Below are 19,593 nucleotides of genomic sequence, written 5' to 3' on the forward strand. Positions count from 1 at the left end.
GTTCCCACCAATGGCTAGACCAGTGAGAGCCTGATTATGCACTCCCTATCTAAAAGTTAGATGAAAATTTTGTATGATTATTAACCCATCTCAGTAATCCCAAAACTACATTAAAATTTGTAACTGTAACAAGATAAAGTGTGGGAAAAGTCAATTGGTATGAATGCTTTTTGTAATCTAGGTTCTTGTTGAATTACAAGAAAACAGCAACTCAGTCGTGTTGAACAATAAATCTACATTTTAATGTATAAAAGGAAAACAAAGGACATCATCTAAACAAATGAGTGCTTCAGTGTTTTTTTTTATGCATACATTGTTTTTTATTAATATTGTTAATGATGGAACTGTAATAAAGTCTGTAAATAAAGGCATTTTGACAGTTAATTTTTCTATACTTCAACTCTACTTTCTTCAAAGCTGCATACAAGCTGTACTAACTTTAGAAAGTATTAGAACAGCAGTAGAAGGGGTTACTACATCATGCTAAACAGTTTTTGTAACATAAGTAAGTTACTAAAACATATTGGGTTCTCTCATGTTTCGCTGCTTTACAGTATGTGCTTTATTATTGGGGCGCTATCCCTTTAAGAAAGTGACAGCAACAAGCGGCAGAGTAACTGGTCAGGAACTGGTCAGGAACGGACGGGGCTGTGGAGGAATCCCAAAACTTTTCCAACTCAGTAAAGTTCTCTTTCTTCGCTGGTTCAACTCACTCGCAGCCTGTCACTGGACGGGTTAATAACTTCCGCGCTTCCTTGTCGTATCTGTGGACGATAAAGTAGATGCGAACGGCTGAGTCGAAACGAGAGGAAAACTTCTGGAATGATGCCCGAGCGACTGCATCCCTCCCTCCTCCAAAGTTCAGCTAAGGTGGCTAACGTTAGCTAGCACAGGAGCTGCTTGCTGAGCGCGATGCGAAACTTTTTGTATTCACCAAAGCGATTCGGAGTAAGCTCAGTTGTAGAAAAAGACGCGTGAGTATAAAAAAATTGTCTAAATGTGAAAGCTTTCATCGTCAGCTTGCTATGATAGCCGGGGCCAGGGTTTAGTATCAGGCTAATCAGCTAGCTTCTTTTTTTATCAGAACCTGGTAAAGTCGCAAAGAGGAATAATAACGCGACACACCACTCGTTTATGAGCTCCGATCATGAAATGATCGCAGCACTTTTACGTTTCATTAAACTTAGTTTATGCTTTGACCTAACTGAACAGCAACATCTGCAAGACTTGAGGAGAGATGAGGGGAGGAGGTGTCCACCGAGATGACCACTGCATGGTGATTAAAACTGCAGTTATGTGCTGACTGCTGCCTGTTAAATCACTATGACATTTCACTTTGGAAACTTTTTAAAGAAGTTGCTCTGAGTTCTGTGGATTTATCTGTGCAGCTACACAAAAGCAGCCCAGTGCCACTCCTGGTTTTTTTTTGCCAACTATTTTTTTAGTTTTTCTGTGCCTATAATCACAACCCTAAACCTGTTTGTGGTGCACTTTGCAATTTGGAACCTACCTCCTTTTTGTCTGTTACACTATCTCGGATAAAGCTGAGTGTGTCAGGATGAAGGTGACAGTAACTTTTGGACAGACAGGTGTAGTTGTGCCCTGCAAGGATGGATGGACTGTGAGGGATCTTATCCAGCAAGCCACCCAGAGATACAGGAAACTACTGGAGCAGGTAATTAATAGTACTTTTACGATCTCCATTTCTGACAAATGTGATGCTTTGACTTGGGCCGGTATGAGATCATAATTGTATGATAATATTGAGTACAAGTACCTTGGTTTCTCATGACTGTATTACCACACAACATTTTAAAGCTGTAGTATAAGTTGTATAAGGTGAAGTGTTGTTTTAAAAATGTATTAATGGTGGATGACACTCTTTTCATTTCCCAAACTTGACTGTCCAACCAGAAATATTTCCAAATCGTGAACTTCTGAATGCACATTTTATTCAGTTGAATAGAGTGTTTGTATCTTGAAAATTTGTAGGTATTTGTAGGTGATGGAACTATTTATAATGAAGAAAATGTGAATGAAAAACGTTTTCACTCATTCAAAACGAGCACAACATTCAAAAATAACTATGAACCTTTTTAACTACTTTGCAAAAGCTTTATATGGTAGCATGTTAACAAAACAGTAAAAAGGAAAATAAGAACACTAAACAAAGTTTGTATGGGACACCTTTCAAACAGTTCAGGCTTATTTTTATTTATCCACTATAGATGTGTGTATTTCTGAACACTCCCTTTTAATGGTGTCAGAAACACATTTCTCTCCATGCTTGTACATGTTATAACCTGCATGTGTTTACTGCTTTTGGGTGCATGTCAAAAGCAGTAAACATTCAGGATAGGCATAACAAAGTTGTGGATTTTGTTGTCAGTGTGTGTTAATGCTGCAAAGGATTGTTTTGTATGATAGTTGTTCAGTTAGTTAGCCTATTAAAAAAATCCCACTGAGGTAGACATTCACTCCTGACACAGATTGCTATGTGCAGGTTGCTAAAGCTCACAAAACGTGAAGTCTACTTAAAAAAGAAAGAAGGGAAAAGAAAATATTGACACTGTAATTTTTTTTGCGATAATATCACCATTATGTGAATTTTTTAATAACGTCCCAGCTGACTGTCAGTGTGTAGCAGCAGGTAAAAGTTGGAAATCTTTCAGTACTCTATTCAATAGAGTTAGAGGAAACTCAACTTATAAAATTTTAGTCGTAGAGTTAGGAAGACGGAAGAGTTTATGAGTTTCAAAACGATATGTTTTCAAATTGTTGGTATGTGTCTTCGGTGTTTAAAAGGCAGCTGTGTTAGCAACTTTGCCAAGGGTACCAGATGGATCAGTGTGTTTGTGAAAATGAACAAAACCATGAACAATTTTTGCTTTTCTGTCTGACGGTCAGACTTTTCAGCCATCAGCTAGACAGATTATTCCTTATTTTATTATTTTGTAATAATATGCAAAGATTTCCATGAAGAATGTCAGTAGAAAGCTAAGATCCGTTTTTATGAAAAAATACTTTCATAACATTTGATGTCCCCAAAGACACAAGAAAATCATCCAAAAGCTCTTTCATTTTTATATCATTAAAGAACCATAAGATTGTCAGAGCCCTAAGTCTTGGGAAATTAGACAAAGCCACGGAGGTCCGGTTCTCCATAACTGCTGTATAAAAAATTAAAAGCGTATCTGATATGAATCGGGATGGCCCAGACAGGAGCAGACACGAGTCATTTCCAATTTAGTTGTGAGTGTAAAATGCAAATGACTCCGTCTTGTGATTCCTTTATGACTGCTGTTGATTCCCTGCACTGCTCTCAGGGCAGGAACCCCGTGACCTCCATCAGACAACCAAATCATCTCAGTGACTTGCTTCATATTGGGTCCATTATTCAAAAAGCACAGCAGCCTTATGGATAGATAGGCTCAGTTTTGATTGAAGGATAGATGTGTCGAAGCAGTGTGTGTATGTGGGAAACTTTGGCTGGAGAGATGCCCTCATTTTCCTCTTTTTTGTCCTCTCTGCACCTTTTTTGCCTTTTAATCTGCTATCCATATACCACCCTCTCAGCCCACACAGCTCTCATTTATCATTCTTATCTTTCACACCAGTACATCTCTTCTCCACCTTCCACAGTGCCGTGCACACACAGCTAAAAGCTTTGTTTCCCCTTCAGGTAAACTGTGCTTCCTCTTTGTGCACTTCCCCTTTAATGAAATGGCTCAGTTCCATATAGAACTAGGAAGGCTTTCTTTTTTTTTTACGTCTGCAAACCAACTGGTTTTGCAAACTGATAACAAATAGATGGAGATTTGTGTAGCTCATATTCGCTTTCTATAAGCTCACAAAGTGTTAACGATTAGTCATTATTGATTATAGTGGACACTGAACCTGTCATGGCATTTAAACTTCCTGTGACAAGAGCTTTTTTGTAGTGTACAGTGTGTGTGCCCTTCAAACTTTGCGAGGGAGGGTGCTAATGAAAACGTGTTGTACGTTTTCATTAGCACGTACACCACGTGCTAATGAAAACGTGGTGTACTTGGTTGTACTTGTGCACCGTATAATTGGTAGTCAAGTCAAGTTTATTTGTATAACACATTTTTCCAAAACACTGATTTCAAAGTCAAAATGATCAAGCAAATACACATCAATTATGTTGATCAATGTTCCAGTTACTAAGTAGAGGCAACTCTAAATAGGTGGGGTTTTAGCCTTATAGGAACTCAGAGTTTCGGCTGTTTTGGAGTTTTCCAGAAGTTCATTCCAGATTTGTGGTGCATAGAAGGTGATGCTGCTTGTCCATGTTCGGTTCTTGTTCTGAAGACACAGAATAAGCTAAAATCAGATAACCAGAGTGGTTTAATGTATTGTGGTGTTAACCCATTAAGTAACTTAGAAACTAACAACCGTATTTTACAGGGAACCAGTGTAAAGACTTTAAAATTGGGATGATGCGCTCTATCTTCCTAGTTTTAGTGAGAAAGCAAGCAGCAGGGTTTTGGATCAGCTGCAACTACCTGATTGAATTTCTTTAGCAGATCTGTAAAGACATTGTTGCAGTAGTCAGTGCAACTAAAGATGAATGCATGGATGAGATTATCTAGGTCTTGGTGGGACATTAATAATTTCAGCATAAAAATGTTCTTCAGGTGATAGAAGGCTGACTTTGTAACTGTATTTATGTGGCTCTGAAAGTTCAGGTCTGAGTCCATCATTGCGCCAGTCTAGCTAATGTACATACTGGTGTGAACGAGGATCCATATGGTAGTAAAAAGTCCTAAATTTGATATTTCAATGTTGCTTTTCAAAAAGTCTTTACTTTATATTTTCCTTATGATGTTATAATTTACATTTAGTAACAATTAAGTTCGAATTTTTTTTTTCATTCATTTGTGCATGTTATTGGTTGATGGCTTTCAAGTATTTACAGGAATACTTTGAATACTGGAGGCCCACTGTAAGTGAAGCAACTTGCTAATGTTTCATTATGAAGGTTTAAAAAGTTCTTCCTACCAAAACCTGCAGAGTGTAGCAGATTAGTTACAAATCTACCTGTTAACTTTGTAAATTTCAAATGAAACACAGAGGATACTTTTTTGTTATCTCTAAATTAGTTTAAATGAAACTGAAAAACAAACGAGCACACACTGTGTTGTGCTGGACTTTGCCGGATTTGACTTAATTAAGCACATTTTAGATATTAATGTTCACTGAGAGACAAGGTGAAAGCTGCATGTGTTTTTCTGTACCCCTCTGTTCCATTGATCAAATCTTTAAACACATTGTTTTCCACGTGTGTCAAAGAAATTATTTGGCCCGGATTTGCACCGTGAGTGAATTTGAGCTTGCTGTTCTCTTTGTTCTCTTCTCCATCTTCCCTCCTTCCATTGTAAGTCTCTCAGTTAATCCTCTTCCTGCAAGTCCTAACATTATTATGCTTTTCCTCCTCATATTTTTTGATGAATTTTAAGATAAATATTAATATTTTTTGGCATAAAGTTTTTTTTCTGCCTCTCCTATCACAACCTTTTGACTATCGACTCCTACACGTCTTTCTCCTCCCTCTCTTGTTGGACTCCTTGGGAATTTTGTTTTTCTCAATTGCTTCATCACATCCATCTTTACTATGTCTTTCTTTGTATTTCTTCTCCATGTATTTTTCCCCATGTGCTCCCCTCCCCCTTCCTGTTCATGTCACTCAGTCATTTTTCGGCAACACTAATCGGTTGTAGCTGTATAATTATTGCTGTTAATGTGTTTCAGGATTAGAAAGCTGGGGTGACTGTGTTGTAAAGCCGTCCAGTCTCCCTAATCTTCCTTCACAGTCCTCGGCAAATCACATTTTAAAATTCTCACTGAGGCATCTTGCTTTCTGTCTGTCTTCCTCAGTCTTCCCTCCCCCCATATTCCTAATGCTACTTAGTGAGTTCAGTGTTGTATTAAAACCATTTTTATTATCTTACGCATTCTTGCATGTGCATCACTGTTAAATTGACACTCTTAGGCTCATTTATGAGGTCTTTTGTTAAGAGTTCTCAGAACTGTTAAAGAGAAGCCATTGCTTAATAGAGGAAAGCAACATCTAGTTAAGTGGTATGAAAAGTGTGTGGTTCCTTGAAAATGAGCTGTGAAATGAGCATAGGAGAACACTTATTTAGTTGTTGCTATTTTGTTTTATTGAGCTTTTAGGAATGTCTTGGTCTTCAAACTGGAGGCTACTACACATCATGTATAATAATGTGAATAAATATATCAAGCAGGGCTTGTGTTATTCTAACCTACTTTAGCATATGAATATTTGAAAGTTATTTTAAGAGTATAGAGACGTTAAAGCATTATAAATAAAAAAAAGAAGAAAATATTCAATGTTCAGTATTATGTAATGAAAAAGGAACATTTCTGGTGAGGCATAAATCTGGACACCTCCACATTTATGTCCACTCAAAATTGCTTCATTTGCATATAGGGATATCATATTACTTGCACATGATTAAAACACAATTACTCTGCATATAAAGGGGGTTTGTCCAGTTTAAACTTAGCTTGGTGGAATCCTTCACCGCTAAAAGGGAGCATGAACACAATTGTATTCTCTAATCATATGATTGTAACATCTTATGATTCTGGTTAGCAATGAAAAGAAGTCAATAGAATTTGACATGAGCCATGCAGTTGTGCAGAAAATAATGGGATATTCAAAATAATTGTTAAAATGGCTGTCCAAGCAAGTTTACCTTTGATGACAGACTGCAAAATCCTAAAATAAGTCTTTAACATTTCTAATGGGACCCACAACAGGCTTTTGTCTAAATAGATCAATAACATTATTTGATATGTTTCGTCATTTCAGTTGTGATTAAAATAATATGGCTTAATGGAAATTGTATTGTATTATTTTATTTGAAGAAGTGCTGTTGCTCCTGAAAATTGTTACTGAAAATGGTCCACCAATCTGAAGGACATAGTATTTCTCCAAATGTAGGCTTTTTCAGCTGACACTTGGTTTGATCTGGAAAATATATTCATTTCATGAAAGTAATAATGTTAGATATCCCCAGTTTTGCTTCTCTTACTCGCACTTCCAATAATTGAAGATTTTTCCTAACCCTAATGTTTCCAGCACTAATTTAAATAAACTTGAATTGGATGTCTTGGATTGCAATTATAAGATGCAGTCATAATAAAATAAATAATACATTGATTTTTAGGTGCTTTTAAATCTTGTTTCACACTAACGGGTGCACAACTTTAAACTAATATTTATGAAGCTCCTTCAGTTTTACATGACTCTGGACCAACTTTTTGCACTGCTGCTGGTTGGCTAACTGTTTTACCAACAATAAAGTTGGGTGCACCCTTTTGGGACGCATCACATTTGAAGTACTCATGATTCAGTTAATTTTGATTTGAAAACTTCTCATCAGAAGTGCAACAGCCCTGAGCATGCATGATGCACTGTGGGCTTGGTGTTCTGTTGTTCTATTGTTTTTCATGTGCCAAATATACTTGTAGGTATTGGGGCTTAAAACTTATGTAGCTCTTTTTACAGAGGCTACATTCACCAAACAACAACCAGAAAATACTGTGAGGGTCTAATACTGTAGTAATATGTTCAAAGTAGTCTGTACACTCTTATAAGGCAACAACAGCATTCTTACATTTATCAGTCAACTCAGTTCAGCTTGACCTGTAATTATATGATTTATTTCCAAGAAACAGCTCTGGAACAAGAGCTATCAGTCTTGATTTATGAATGCGGATTTGTTGTGAGAGAGTGTGTGGCTGTATTGAGAAAAATACTAATATTTTTCAAACAGTAATATTCAAAGAGGTCACTGTGGTGAAATCAATAAGTCTTTCAAATAGGTAGCTAGCTTGCATAGCACAGAGAAGAAGAGGCGCCAGAAAGGGAGGAAGGAGAGAAAAGAAACAAGCGGAGGCTGTTTTCACGGGGAGTCACCAACAAGTTATTACAATGTTGACGGACTTTCTTAATTGACTTTGACGAAACAGCGGAGTGTGTTCCTGGGGGTTTACGAATTGAACAAATACTGATTTTTTTTTTTTTAATGTTACAGTTTTCCTAAGTTTTAATTTAAAAAAAGGAAGTTCTGAAAAGTTGTGAAAACAGTACCTACTGTGTCTAGTTCAGTTGTGATTAGGTGGAAAATGAAACCAGTCGATCGTTACTTTGTTGTTCTGTTTATAACTTCAAGTATTACTGAATGTGGTTTGTTGTAAAAGACCACACTTCAGTAAAACCGTATGCAGCAACACTGACTTTTGTATTGATAGACAAAACAAACTTTGGGAAATTTATCAATAGACTGATCTACTCAAAATCAATGGTTTTTAATAGATATAACATAAGTGTACTTTTCCTACATTGTTTTTGTTTGATCACATTAAAAACAAAAAATAAACACACACTACATGTGTTGCACCTTAACACTTTTAATTTTAGAATTAGAGAACTCTTACTTAATTTATCCATAGATAATTTATAACTTCAGTATGCATTCATACTGAAGTTTTACATTTCAAACATCATAGATGAAGTTGGATAAAGAAAGTCACCTGCGATGAATATTCTAATTTTTTACAAGCCATGACAGAAAATTAGCACTTTAAGCTGCTATCTAGGACATTCCACACCAAACTAATGCAAGAATATCATGCAGAACATTAAGGACCACCAGTCTGTTTTTTTTAGGAAGCAGACCACAGACTTTAGGTTTTCGGTGAAATGGTGGCAGTGCAGTGAGAAATATCAGAAGCTCAGTTGATGTTTTTGTTAAAATTTATTTTCTATTCTTAAAATAAGACATAATTTTTGTTGAATGAATTACTAACCGAATGGTACTTGTTAACTAACACCAGCTGGTGATCAACAGTGTCATGCTGGGTGAAGATGTTAACTCCATACAGCCTAATTATTTTGTAATATTTCAAAGAGGAAGTTGTTCTGTTTTGCCTTTAGTTTGCATGAAGTCAAAGCTAAACTATTTGAGACAAAGACTTTTTAGGTTGTTTAATTTTATAACAAGAAAGTTACCTGACACTTGTGTACCACAGTCTTGCACTATAACCGAAAGAGGCTTACCTTCACTAATTTTAACATGCAACCAAACAATCCACCTGCTCTATCAGCTGACTCTTTTAGTTGCTTGGCAACATTCCAATTTCCATATTGGTTCCATTGGGATGACGCATCCGATTGTCATCCATTTATTTTTTTATAATTATCTGTTGTGATAACTTTGATAGATAGGAATGTACTTAAGAATTTCTGAAATCACACACAAAAAAATCTAAATATTACGATGAAAATTACCCTTGACATAAACTGCTCACACTTGCATAGTTTTCAAACATCAAAACATACTTTGATCAGTATATCTTATTGATTTGTTGAATTGTAAGAAAAAGCCTCAAAAAATGGCAAGACCAAAACCATGTAATTTAAAATGTGTGTACTTTGTTTTGCCATGGCTTTATCCTCCTTTAAAATACTATGAAAATGTGTAAAGAATGAGCTACTAAACATCAAGAATCCCTTTACAAACATTTTTCGCCGAAAGAAGTTTGCTTGGAAGACAGGTAAGCAATAATTCCAGTAGGTTTGATAGCAATGTAGAAGACACCTGAGAGAAAAAGCTCATAAAGTTGTAAAACATTCTGACTCCTTCCAGGTCACAGACAATTATATTTGAGAATGTGGGAAAGGCAGGGAGGAGACGCGTGCCCGATTTTCTTCAGAAAAACCGCAGGGATGTGTTGAATTCCTCATTCTGTTCTGTTCTGTTGACTTAGGTAAAGAGCAGTGCTTTAATGTTCTCTTAAATCAACCTACCACCAACCTTTCTGTACACGATGGGACCTGGTAGCTTTCAATCAGCTGCCACACTGAGCTTTCTGACTATGTAGGAAATCCGATTCATGGAGACAGTGTGGGCAAGCTGTTCAAACAGACGAATGCTAAATGTTAAATTCCAAACTGTACTTTAAAGTCAAAAATTTCACTTACAAAGACCTGCCTTTTCTTTTGTATTAGATCGATCTGTTTATGATTCTGATGTTTGACTTCATTATATCTTTTTATTTCCTCTTTGTTTATAATTAGGATTTCTGACACACATTTTTAATCTAGATCACTTAGCTTCCATCTATCACCCTCTAACTTCTCAACTATTAGCTCTGTGCCTTTCCTACTGTAAGAAGAGGTCCGAAGGGGCGGCTGATGACCTAAAAACAGTTGCAGGTCACCAAAGGAATGAGGGTGTTGGTGTAATGCAAATAACTTCTGCCACAACATTTTTCACTGCTTCATGGAGATAAAACATTATTGGTCCTCTACAAGAGGGTTAGTGCCTGCAAAACTCAGCTTTAGTACACAGAAAAGTGAACTTTCCTGGAACTTTATGTTACTAGATGTTAGAGCTAATTAAGTTTTGTGGTTGATCAATATACAAAGAATAATAAACACATACAGTATTTGCTGTAGTGTTTAGTCTACCTGCAAAATAGATCAATTAGTTTGTATTATTAAAGCAACAAAAAAAAGTTATTATGCTCCTCCTAAAGTTTTTTTCTCTTTGTTTAAAGAACTATTGTCTAGACATTCAATATGTAATCACTAAAAAAAACAAACAGGTTGCACAGAATTGTTACAGAAAAGTGCACAACCTTCTCTTCTCACTTCTTCTTTTGGAGAATAAAAATAATTTTATGTTTAGCATGTCTTTTTGTCAAAGGATAGTCAAGATGAATATGCAGATTTTGTAAGCACCATTTGATGTTGATGCTGGATTAAGAATGTGAAGTTATGCAATGTTGCCAATGCAGTTGTGTCAGTGTCAAAATTAAAAACCTGAACATAGGTACTATCAGTTGACAGTGTTGATGATGTGTAAGCTGGCTTGGTGTCAAACGTCACAGCAGCACATTGCAGTTCATTTGGAAAGGAAAGCAGGAATTATGAAAAGCTAAGTTAACCCATGCTCAAGCAGTGTAAAACAAAAATTGGAGAAATGCTTTGATTTTCAGTGGTAAAAAATGCAGTTGGAGTGGGCAGAGACTATGTTTAACTTGTGACGGTACTTTATTGCAAGTTACATGCAATGTGATACACCAATACAGTATAGATTTATATGCGTTTTTACATTTCGTCACTTTACAACAACTAACTCCAATGAATTTAGTTCTATTTAGTTTCCCATTTTCTTTGTGCTTTTGCAAGTAATTTCTGTTTCTCTGGATGAGCTGAGAACAACTAAAACATCATTATCCCAGAATAGAATAAAATAGACTAACATATATGGTGTGTCTTCTAAACCAACAAATAAGTACTGCATCATTGCGAAGAGAAAAGAAAATGACAAATAATTTTCTAATTATCTTACAAATGAAAAAAGGTGTGCATTCACCCCCTTTTTGTCAGTAGAACTACCTTTTAATGTAATTACATCTGAAAGTGTTTTACAAGATAGCTGTGCTTTGATTGGACCATTCTAATAAGCCAGTGTATTGAAGCTGTATTTTTAGGGATGTTGTCCTCTTGGAATAAAAACTTCTGCTCCATGTTTTCTTCATCTTGATTTTCTTCCAAGACTGCTCTGTATTTTGCTCAATTCATATTCCCATCAGCTCTGATCAGAAACCCTCACAGCATGTTACTACCACCACTGTGTTCTACTATGGGAATGATGTGTTTGTGGATCATGTGCAGTTTCACTTTTCCAGCACAGATAGTGTTTTGCTTAGCAAGGTAGCTTACATTAGAACACTTTCAAAAATGCAATAAGACCAAATATTTTCCCTTTTATGGCAATTACAACGTAATATAGACAGTGTGTCATCTTTAGATTAGATATAACGAAGCTGATATTTCCAACTTTTTAAAGACATGTACGACAGTATCTGCCAGAACAAATATGTCATAACTGTAACGTTCTCAGTTTTGTGTCTGTGGGCTCAAATGAAATTAGTTCTGTGAAATAAGATACAGTTAAGTTTGTGTTCTGTGTGGATTGGCCTTTGGAGGCATGTACAGGAACACAGAGTGGCTCCTCTGTTCCTTGCACCTGACCCTGAAAGAAAGATTTAATGAAGCAGCTCCCTGTACTATTTTGATGGATACCTTTCTGTAGGCTGTGTGCGGCTTTTAGGATGTGGGTGTGTGTATGCACTCGTTTTGTTGTTGTCTCAATATGTTGTTCGACAACTAGCTCTGTGTAGTCAGCTGTCCAGTACAGTGTCGGTGTCATTAATCACAGACCCAACACAGCAGAGAAGAGGGGGTTAGGAGGGAAAGAGAATGGGCCAGGCGAGAGTCGTAATCTGTACAAGGCACCTAGAGAAAGATGTAGAAGATGTGTGGAGGTTGGAAACAAAGGGAACCGAGGGGAGGCCGGTCAAGAAGAGAAGGCTGTTTAAGCTTGCAGGCAGTAGATAAGGTTGTTTGTGGATGGTTTGAGTTTGGCTATATTCTTTTTTTTTTTTTTTTTTTTTTGGAAGGAGACAAACGATGTTTTCAAGAGCTGACAGTTTCTTTTTGCCTCAGTGAGATATTTGTGACATGCTTCCAGAGATATAGGGCAGCAGCTCTCTCTTTCACCTTTCGCCGACATGTTTAGTCTGGCTACTTGACAACATGGAGATATTATGCATTAATGTCTCCACCAAAAGAAAAAAATGTGTTTTTGCTAACCTGTATTATTTAATTTAAAATTAGTTATTCATACCCACCTATTCACAGTTTCACAGGTTCAGCTGTTTGCAAATTTTTCAGGGCAATGTAACTGATCATGGAAAACTGATCTAATCACAGATTTTTTTTGATGATTTATCTAAAATATTTGAAAGAAAATGCAACTTGGGGAGCTGAAATGCCTATAATAATGGTACCTGACATGCTATTGGCTGACATTTACAAAACAGCCAATCTAAAAGCACCATTCATTTTCCTTGCTGCTGATTGACTGTTTCCCAATAGTAGAGATAAGATCTTATCATCTTTGGTAGTGCTAAGATGGTTTCCACTGTACATTTTAATTTATATTAAGGTATATTTAATCTTTGAGCTATTGAAATAGGTGGTTATAAGCATTTTTAATTTTAATTTTTAATTTCTCCATTTTTATTTACTCAGTGATCCTCATCATTTCTCATCTAAGCTATTTCCCGAGTTTAGTGATTCTTTCAGTTTAATGTTAATTAGTCCAGTACTTCTGGACTTTTTAGTGATTTGCAGGCAGTTCTGGTCCACTAGCCTGACAAATGCCATAGTTCTACTGTAATATAGAAATAAATTGGAAATTGCACATTAGCAGCAGTTCTTAATAGCAGTTGCAATGTGTCTTAATGTCAATTGTTAAGGAGCAATGTTTGTGCAGTTTTTAAAAAAATAAAAATATGACTCAATTAACTATGGTACAAGGATTAAAAGGGCAAACAGCCAGATGGATGAGTTGTTTAAGCACATTTAACCTTTCTTCACAAACAACTTTTCTCAAAAACAGTGGAAAGGACAAAAAGTTGCAAACTTTGACTATAAATTGACACCAATGACGGTATGCAGGATAAAGGTAGCTGGTGGCTATTTACACTTTCTTCATTTGACCTCTGTGGATGAAACTGACAAATACATGTGACTTTATGAGAGAACTAATGAGATTTTAAAAATTGCTGAAATTCAAAGGATAAATAAATGACAAAATAATATTCCAGTTATTATCTAACAGCAGATATCAATTGTTTGCAGCTTGTTGATTTTCAGTTGTGTTCTGTATCTTAGGAGGGAGATTTTGTCGTTCGAACCCATCATGTTGAGTACTGTGACGGGGGTATTCTGGACCCTGATGACATCCTCAGTGATTTGGTCGAGGACAAAGACAAGGTAAGAAAGCTGTAAGGCAGAATGTATGCATTGTGTGAATTATTCTTCTTAAGGAACGAATTTTAACATCCAAATTATGTAAATGCTCCTTAGTAATTATTAATGTAAATTTACAATTTCCATACTTTCTTGAAATCTTGAAAGGTAAGGAATTTGATTTAATTACCACATGGATCATTAAATGTTTTGAAAAGAAACTGGGTATGGAAAAGTATTGTCTTTCCCAGAATATATATATTTTTAACTTTTCATTTTCATTTATGTTTCTGATTGTTTGTTTAAATCTTATTTTATTTTATTCCTTGAATTAGTTCAGGGAAATAGCTTAGATCATTTCTCATCTAAGCTATTTTTTTCAGTTTAATATTAATGTCTATTTCAGGTTTTATCCCTTCCCCTCAACCTGCCATTTTGCTCTCCTTCCAGCTGCATCTACTCACCTGTGATTAGCTCTTCTTGTCCTTTTGTCATTCCCACATCTTCCACTCCTGTTATTCCACTTCTTCTTCTTTTCTTTTACTCTAGTTGTTTCTCTTCCGATTTTCCGATTTACTAAAGACTGGACATTAGATGGCATTCTGGTTTGACACTTGCACTTACATTCTACTGTTGCCCCATAAACATGACATATACTCAACAAAATATATGTCTGAATATTCAAAAATAAGTTGCCTTTTGCTTTTTGCCATTCTAGCCATCCAAACATCTGTTTTGCCACCCTTTTTCCATCCATTTTCCTCCCCATTTCAAGTTTTCACATATTGCACATTTCAACTCAGACCACTCTTAAAATAGCTGTCATAAATTAATTGTGAACTTTAACATTTGCTTTAAAAATGTGCCAAAACCTGACTGAGAAATCTGAGCCTATATAAACATGGGCTATTGAAATGAAATTGTGGAGGAACTCTTTAGATGGTCCATTTTCCAAAAAAACAGATGGTTAACCCAAAACAGGCTTACATGGCTAAGCTGTTCATACTGTCTACACAGTTCCAGAAAAACCTGCATTAATCTTCGAATATTTTATACGTCTGATTTGTCTGTATAATACATTTAATGCCTACCTATTAAGTAGTCACTGAGACAGCTTAATACACTGTGAAGAAGGAAAAGTGTGTATGCAGCTATCAGTATATTTTGTGTGTTGGACTTTAAATGTATGCATGTTCACACTCCAGTTTATTGAGCTGCTATAGCCCACAAGCCATTCCCTCGGATAGAATATTGCTTCTCTAGCAAAATTCAAAGGTAAAGGTTTTAACTTGCCTTCAGCAGAAGGGAATACCATTACCATTTACTTGAGGCAAGCCAAATCCATATATTTTTAGGTTTTTTTTCTTAATTCCCCCTCTAGGAAAGTGTCTGTTTTTTTTTCTTAACTCTTCAGAAAAGTCTATTTCTGAGAGCTTTGTCATAGAGTATGGTATAATGTGATAAACAACCTGGATGAAAGACTTTCTGGCTTAGGACATCAAATGAATCTCACTGTATGGCTCTTCAAATTAAACAGAGTCAACACGTTTTAATGAGCTTGGTTCCTATGGTGAACTGAATTTTTCATTTAGGTCACTTCTTAAAAAAAAGCCAAGGAACCTGCTGGCTAGAAAGTGTAGTGCACAACATATCTTCTTTGTGTCCTTGCCTCACACTGTATGCCTCTAGGGGTGTCTAAATTCAGTTGAATATATGGGAATTTTCCTGCACTAATTAATATCAAAGTTGCTAAAGTTGTGATTTTTTTCTGTCCTTAAGCACCTTTAAGCACAGAAGCCTTCTCTTTCTTGTTAACCATGAGTCAGGCTTCTTTTCTTTCCTTAATTCAACAGCGGTCTTTGTCTATGAAGTTTTTAAGAGCAAAATATTTCACCATCATCTGAGCTGGGAGTGTATGTATTACAAAAACTTATTGCCATGGTTTTAAGGGTAACATGGAGCAGTTTGAACTCATTCTGATGGCAAGATTTCACTTGTGCTTTGCTTTAATTTGTAATGCTTTATTATCCAGAGGTGTCTTAAGCTCCACTTTTGATGAAACTGTACAGCTTACAGGAGGGATGGGCAATTTTTTTTTTCTACAAACAGCTGCGACTCTTGAGATCTGGAACATTTGCTTTTCTTTAAAGTATATAATTTTGTCTTCTTTTTTTTCTCTGAATTAAGTGTTTATTTGTAATTTATTATGTTTGTGTTACTTCCTTTAACAGTTCTGCAGGTTGGTGTTGTAAATGAGAAGTAGTTTGCTATCATCTCGCCTGGTTAGATAAGGTCAAACGATATAATAAAATCTTGTGCACAGATTTGATTTATATTGGTGTAACGAGCAACGTGATGCATGTAAATGGACTGATGTATTGTGATAACATACTGTATTTTCAACATTTACTTATACCACTAAGATAAAAGATGTTAAGAAGAAAAAGTGATTTCCTCCCCACCCCCTTTTTTTTAAACAGCAGCATATTTTAAATGGGACACTGAAGAGAAAGAAAAAATATTTCAGTACATGAATTTATTGAAAATAAATCCAACAATAAGAAATGCCTTTTTGTTTAAACTCACTGGTGACTCAAAAATTGTTTTTCATGGTGTTAATACTTTGTACAGCCTCTTTTTTAAAGTATAAAACTTAGACAATTGCAATAACCATTGAAAAGAACCAATGATGGCCCATTTTCAGTACTCTGAGTATTTTTATTTCAAAGATTTCTTTTTTTATTTAAAATTCCCTTTTATTTCAAAGTTCATGACAAGGCTCCCAAATTCATTAGAAAAGGCACAGACCCACAGCATCACAGATCCTCCACTGTACTTAACAATGGGGCCTTTCTTTGTGTGGTTGCTAGATACATTTGAGTGCTCTTCCAGCCTCATTTATCACAGTTCTAGTTATTTTAAAAGTCTGAGTTATGTTTCTGTGTCTAGACATGAGCAAAGGCTATTTATAATAATCTAATGACCACATATTTACATAACATGAAAGGTTATTTTGCCTTTCATTTTGAAAGACTAAGAGAAATGGGCCTTTGTTTCATTTTTTATTTAAATTTCATTGATTTCTGATTAAAAGTTTCCCTGATCAAGTTTTAAATAAATAACAAAATGTTAAATTTTTCATTGAACTTTTAGGGTTGTTAATAATTGTGACACCATTTATTTTCATTATATTTTTCTGCTATAGTTAAAGGTTCTTCAAATGTTTTATTTTTGTGTGTGTGTAGTAATGCTGTTGTAGTAAAAAGTGAATTTGATTTATTGTTGTTTTAGTGCATACCAGTAAGTGTGTTTGGTGCTGTAGCCTGACAAATGGTGTAAGAGGAGAAACACTTATTTTGATCGATTGTATGAATTATGGAAGCATCTGGAAGTCTCTCCTCCCAAAAGGCAGTACATCTTCATATGTTGTGTACACCTGACATAATATTGTCGTGATATATTTCTAGATTATTCTAAAGTTGTAATAGGCAACTTGCATCAAATCCAGTTGTACGGTTTTGATAGATGATTTAAATAGATGAGCCTTGATGAAGCCAAATACTGATTTCTTCATATATATATATATATATATATATATATATATATATATATATATATATACACACACACACACACACACAATTTTATTTTGATGAAACCTCTTGAAACACTGAGGAGAAATGCTTAATGCAGCACCAGAATCAAATATAGCACGTCAAACCTAAAAAACCCCAAAACAAATACATCGAAATGGTTGGATCAAATGATGAGTAGCAAACTAATTCCTGAAAAACACACAGATCATAAGCAAGGCTGATACACTGACACAAACCAGAAAAATGCAGAAAATGACACCCGGCAGTGCACATTCCTGAGCACCAGAGATTGCATATAAAATGAAAGTGAAATATTCATTGAATTCTGAAGCCAGGCTCTCGTAGTATTACTGAGCTGAAATGAATAAATGGTTCCTAATCCCAGATGAGTGTTTTACTGTTGGCAGTCTGCCTGGCTTTGGATTTATGATCATAAGAAAAACAGAGGAGAGCTGAAGTCTACCAAAGTCATGGGTCAAAATGCAGTTTAAAAAAAATCTATGGTATCAGATATGTATTGATAAGTGGTAAATAAATCAAGGTAAAAAGAAAGTAACCCCTCTTTCTATGAAAATGATTTAATACTGTTAAAACCTAAATAGCTTTTACCAGATTTTTAAATCTGAACCTTGAGTGTGTGACATAAATAATCGTTTAACCATGTCGTTATTTATCAAGTAAATCCAAAACCATAGGGGGACATTGACTAAAAAACTATTTGCACCCTTCCTGCTTTGATATGTTTTAGGAGGACAGATGGCACCCAGGTGCCACTAATCAAGTGCACTTGATTATGAAATGAAATGAAATAACATTAGACTTATATAGCACTTTTGATCCCTTCAAGGATTCTCAAAGTTGTTTGATCAGTTATTTGAAGTTTAATTTATCATCATCATGTCTGGAAGTCTGCTGATCTGGAGCACAATGCCAATTGAAGACCACAGTGATAGTTCATTTTGTTGTCTATCAATCTGGGTAGAGTTAGAAGGCCATTTCAAAACAAATTGAAGTTTTACCTGCTTCCCTTGTCCAATACACTTGGACAAAATAACTTAACTGCTCAGCATACAGTCAACATATCAGTATCAGTGTCAATATCACTTTATTATTGTCCCCTTCGGGAAATTTTCCTTGCTAAAAGGTGGGAGAAACAGAATAGGGTTATGGTGGTTTGTGATTGTGGCCTGCTTAACAGATGCAGAACCTTGGCACCTTCCAGTCATTGCATCAACCATGAACTCCCCCATGAACTACCCCAAAGTTCTCCAGAGGAAAATGCGCCATCATCTGTCAACTTAAGCTTGGGTGAAGGCAAGACAATTTTGTCTGTGCCTCTTTGTTGGAGGGGAGAGTAAAACAGCTGACCTCCAAGCGCTCTCTCTTTTGCACTTCAAATTATCGGAACAAATAGTGTCTGGGCCGATGTAAAAATCTGCACCTCTCTGATATATTATTAATTTTCCTTAATTCATTACATGGCCAACTCGATAACGATTGCACATGCGATGTTAGTGCCTCACTATTTGTTGCAGACCATGATTCAGGAATCCTTTTATTTTTTTTGTATTTTTTTTAAAGTTTTTTTTTAGGCTCTACTGACCTTTGTTTTACAGTAAATAGACAGAAAATGGGTAGGAGGAATGGGGAAAACATGCAATAAATAGCAGATACTGGGACTCGAACCCAGGGCACCCATGTCAGGGACTGTAGCCTCTGTACATCACTCTACCAACTTTAGCCACCCAGTGACCCGATGCATGAGATCCTAAAACTGCCATGTACAGACTCGAACACAAATACAGCATTTTCTCAAATCTCTACTTTGGTCTGAGTTTTCAAAAGTAATCATTTTTAGTGATGTAAGGCAGAGTTTTTGTGTGGATGAAAGGTCGAAATGCCAAACAATTGTTTTGTTTTCCCAGATATTTGGCTGTGTGTGCCAAGTTTTTGTTTCTGCTTTAATGGGTAGTTGATGATTGCTTCTGGGCACATAACTTTAGATTTAAACAAGTTGAGATCTTGGTAAGGTACAGATGTCCAGATATGTAAAACCCTAAAATGGAAAGAATATCGACTTTCTTTTTACCAAGGTTATACCAAGTTTCTTATACT

The 19,593-nt window shown here is 35.7% G+C and overlaps 1 protein-coding gene across 3 annotated transcripts in view; it reads left to right on the forward strand.

Moving 5' to 3' along the window:
* Positions 1-616: 616 nt before the first annotated feature.
* Positions 617-19,593, forward strand: part of LOC106919069 (partitioning defective 3 homolog B-like) — a 218,251-nt gene continuing 199,274 nt past the window's right edge. For all 3 annotated transcript variants that reach the window (XM_088002255.1, XM_088002260.1, XM_088002257.1), the window contains exons 1-2: positions 617-1,675; positions 13,805-13,906. In XM_088002255.1, the coding sequence (XP_087858381.1) occupies positions 1,559-1,675; positions 13,805-13,906 (219 nt within the window). In that variant the 5' untranslated portion in view covers positions 617-1,558. The remainder of the gene's footprint in view (positions 1,676-13,804; positions 13,907-19,593) is intronic.

This window comes from Poecilia mexicana, unplaced genomic scaffold (genome assembly GCF_051168715.1).
Source record: "Poecilia mexicana isolate PSO_F unplaced genomic scaffold, ASM5116871v1 scaffold_2, whole genome shotgun sequence".
NCBI classification, from domain to species: Eukaryota; Metazoa; Chordata; class Actinopteri; order Cyprinodontiformes; family Poeciliidae; genus Poecilia; species Poecilia mexicana.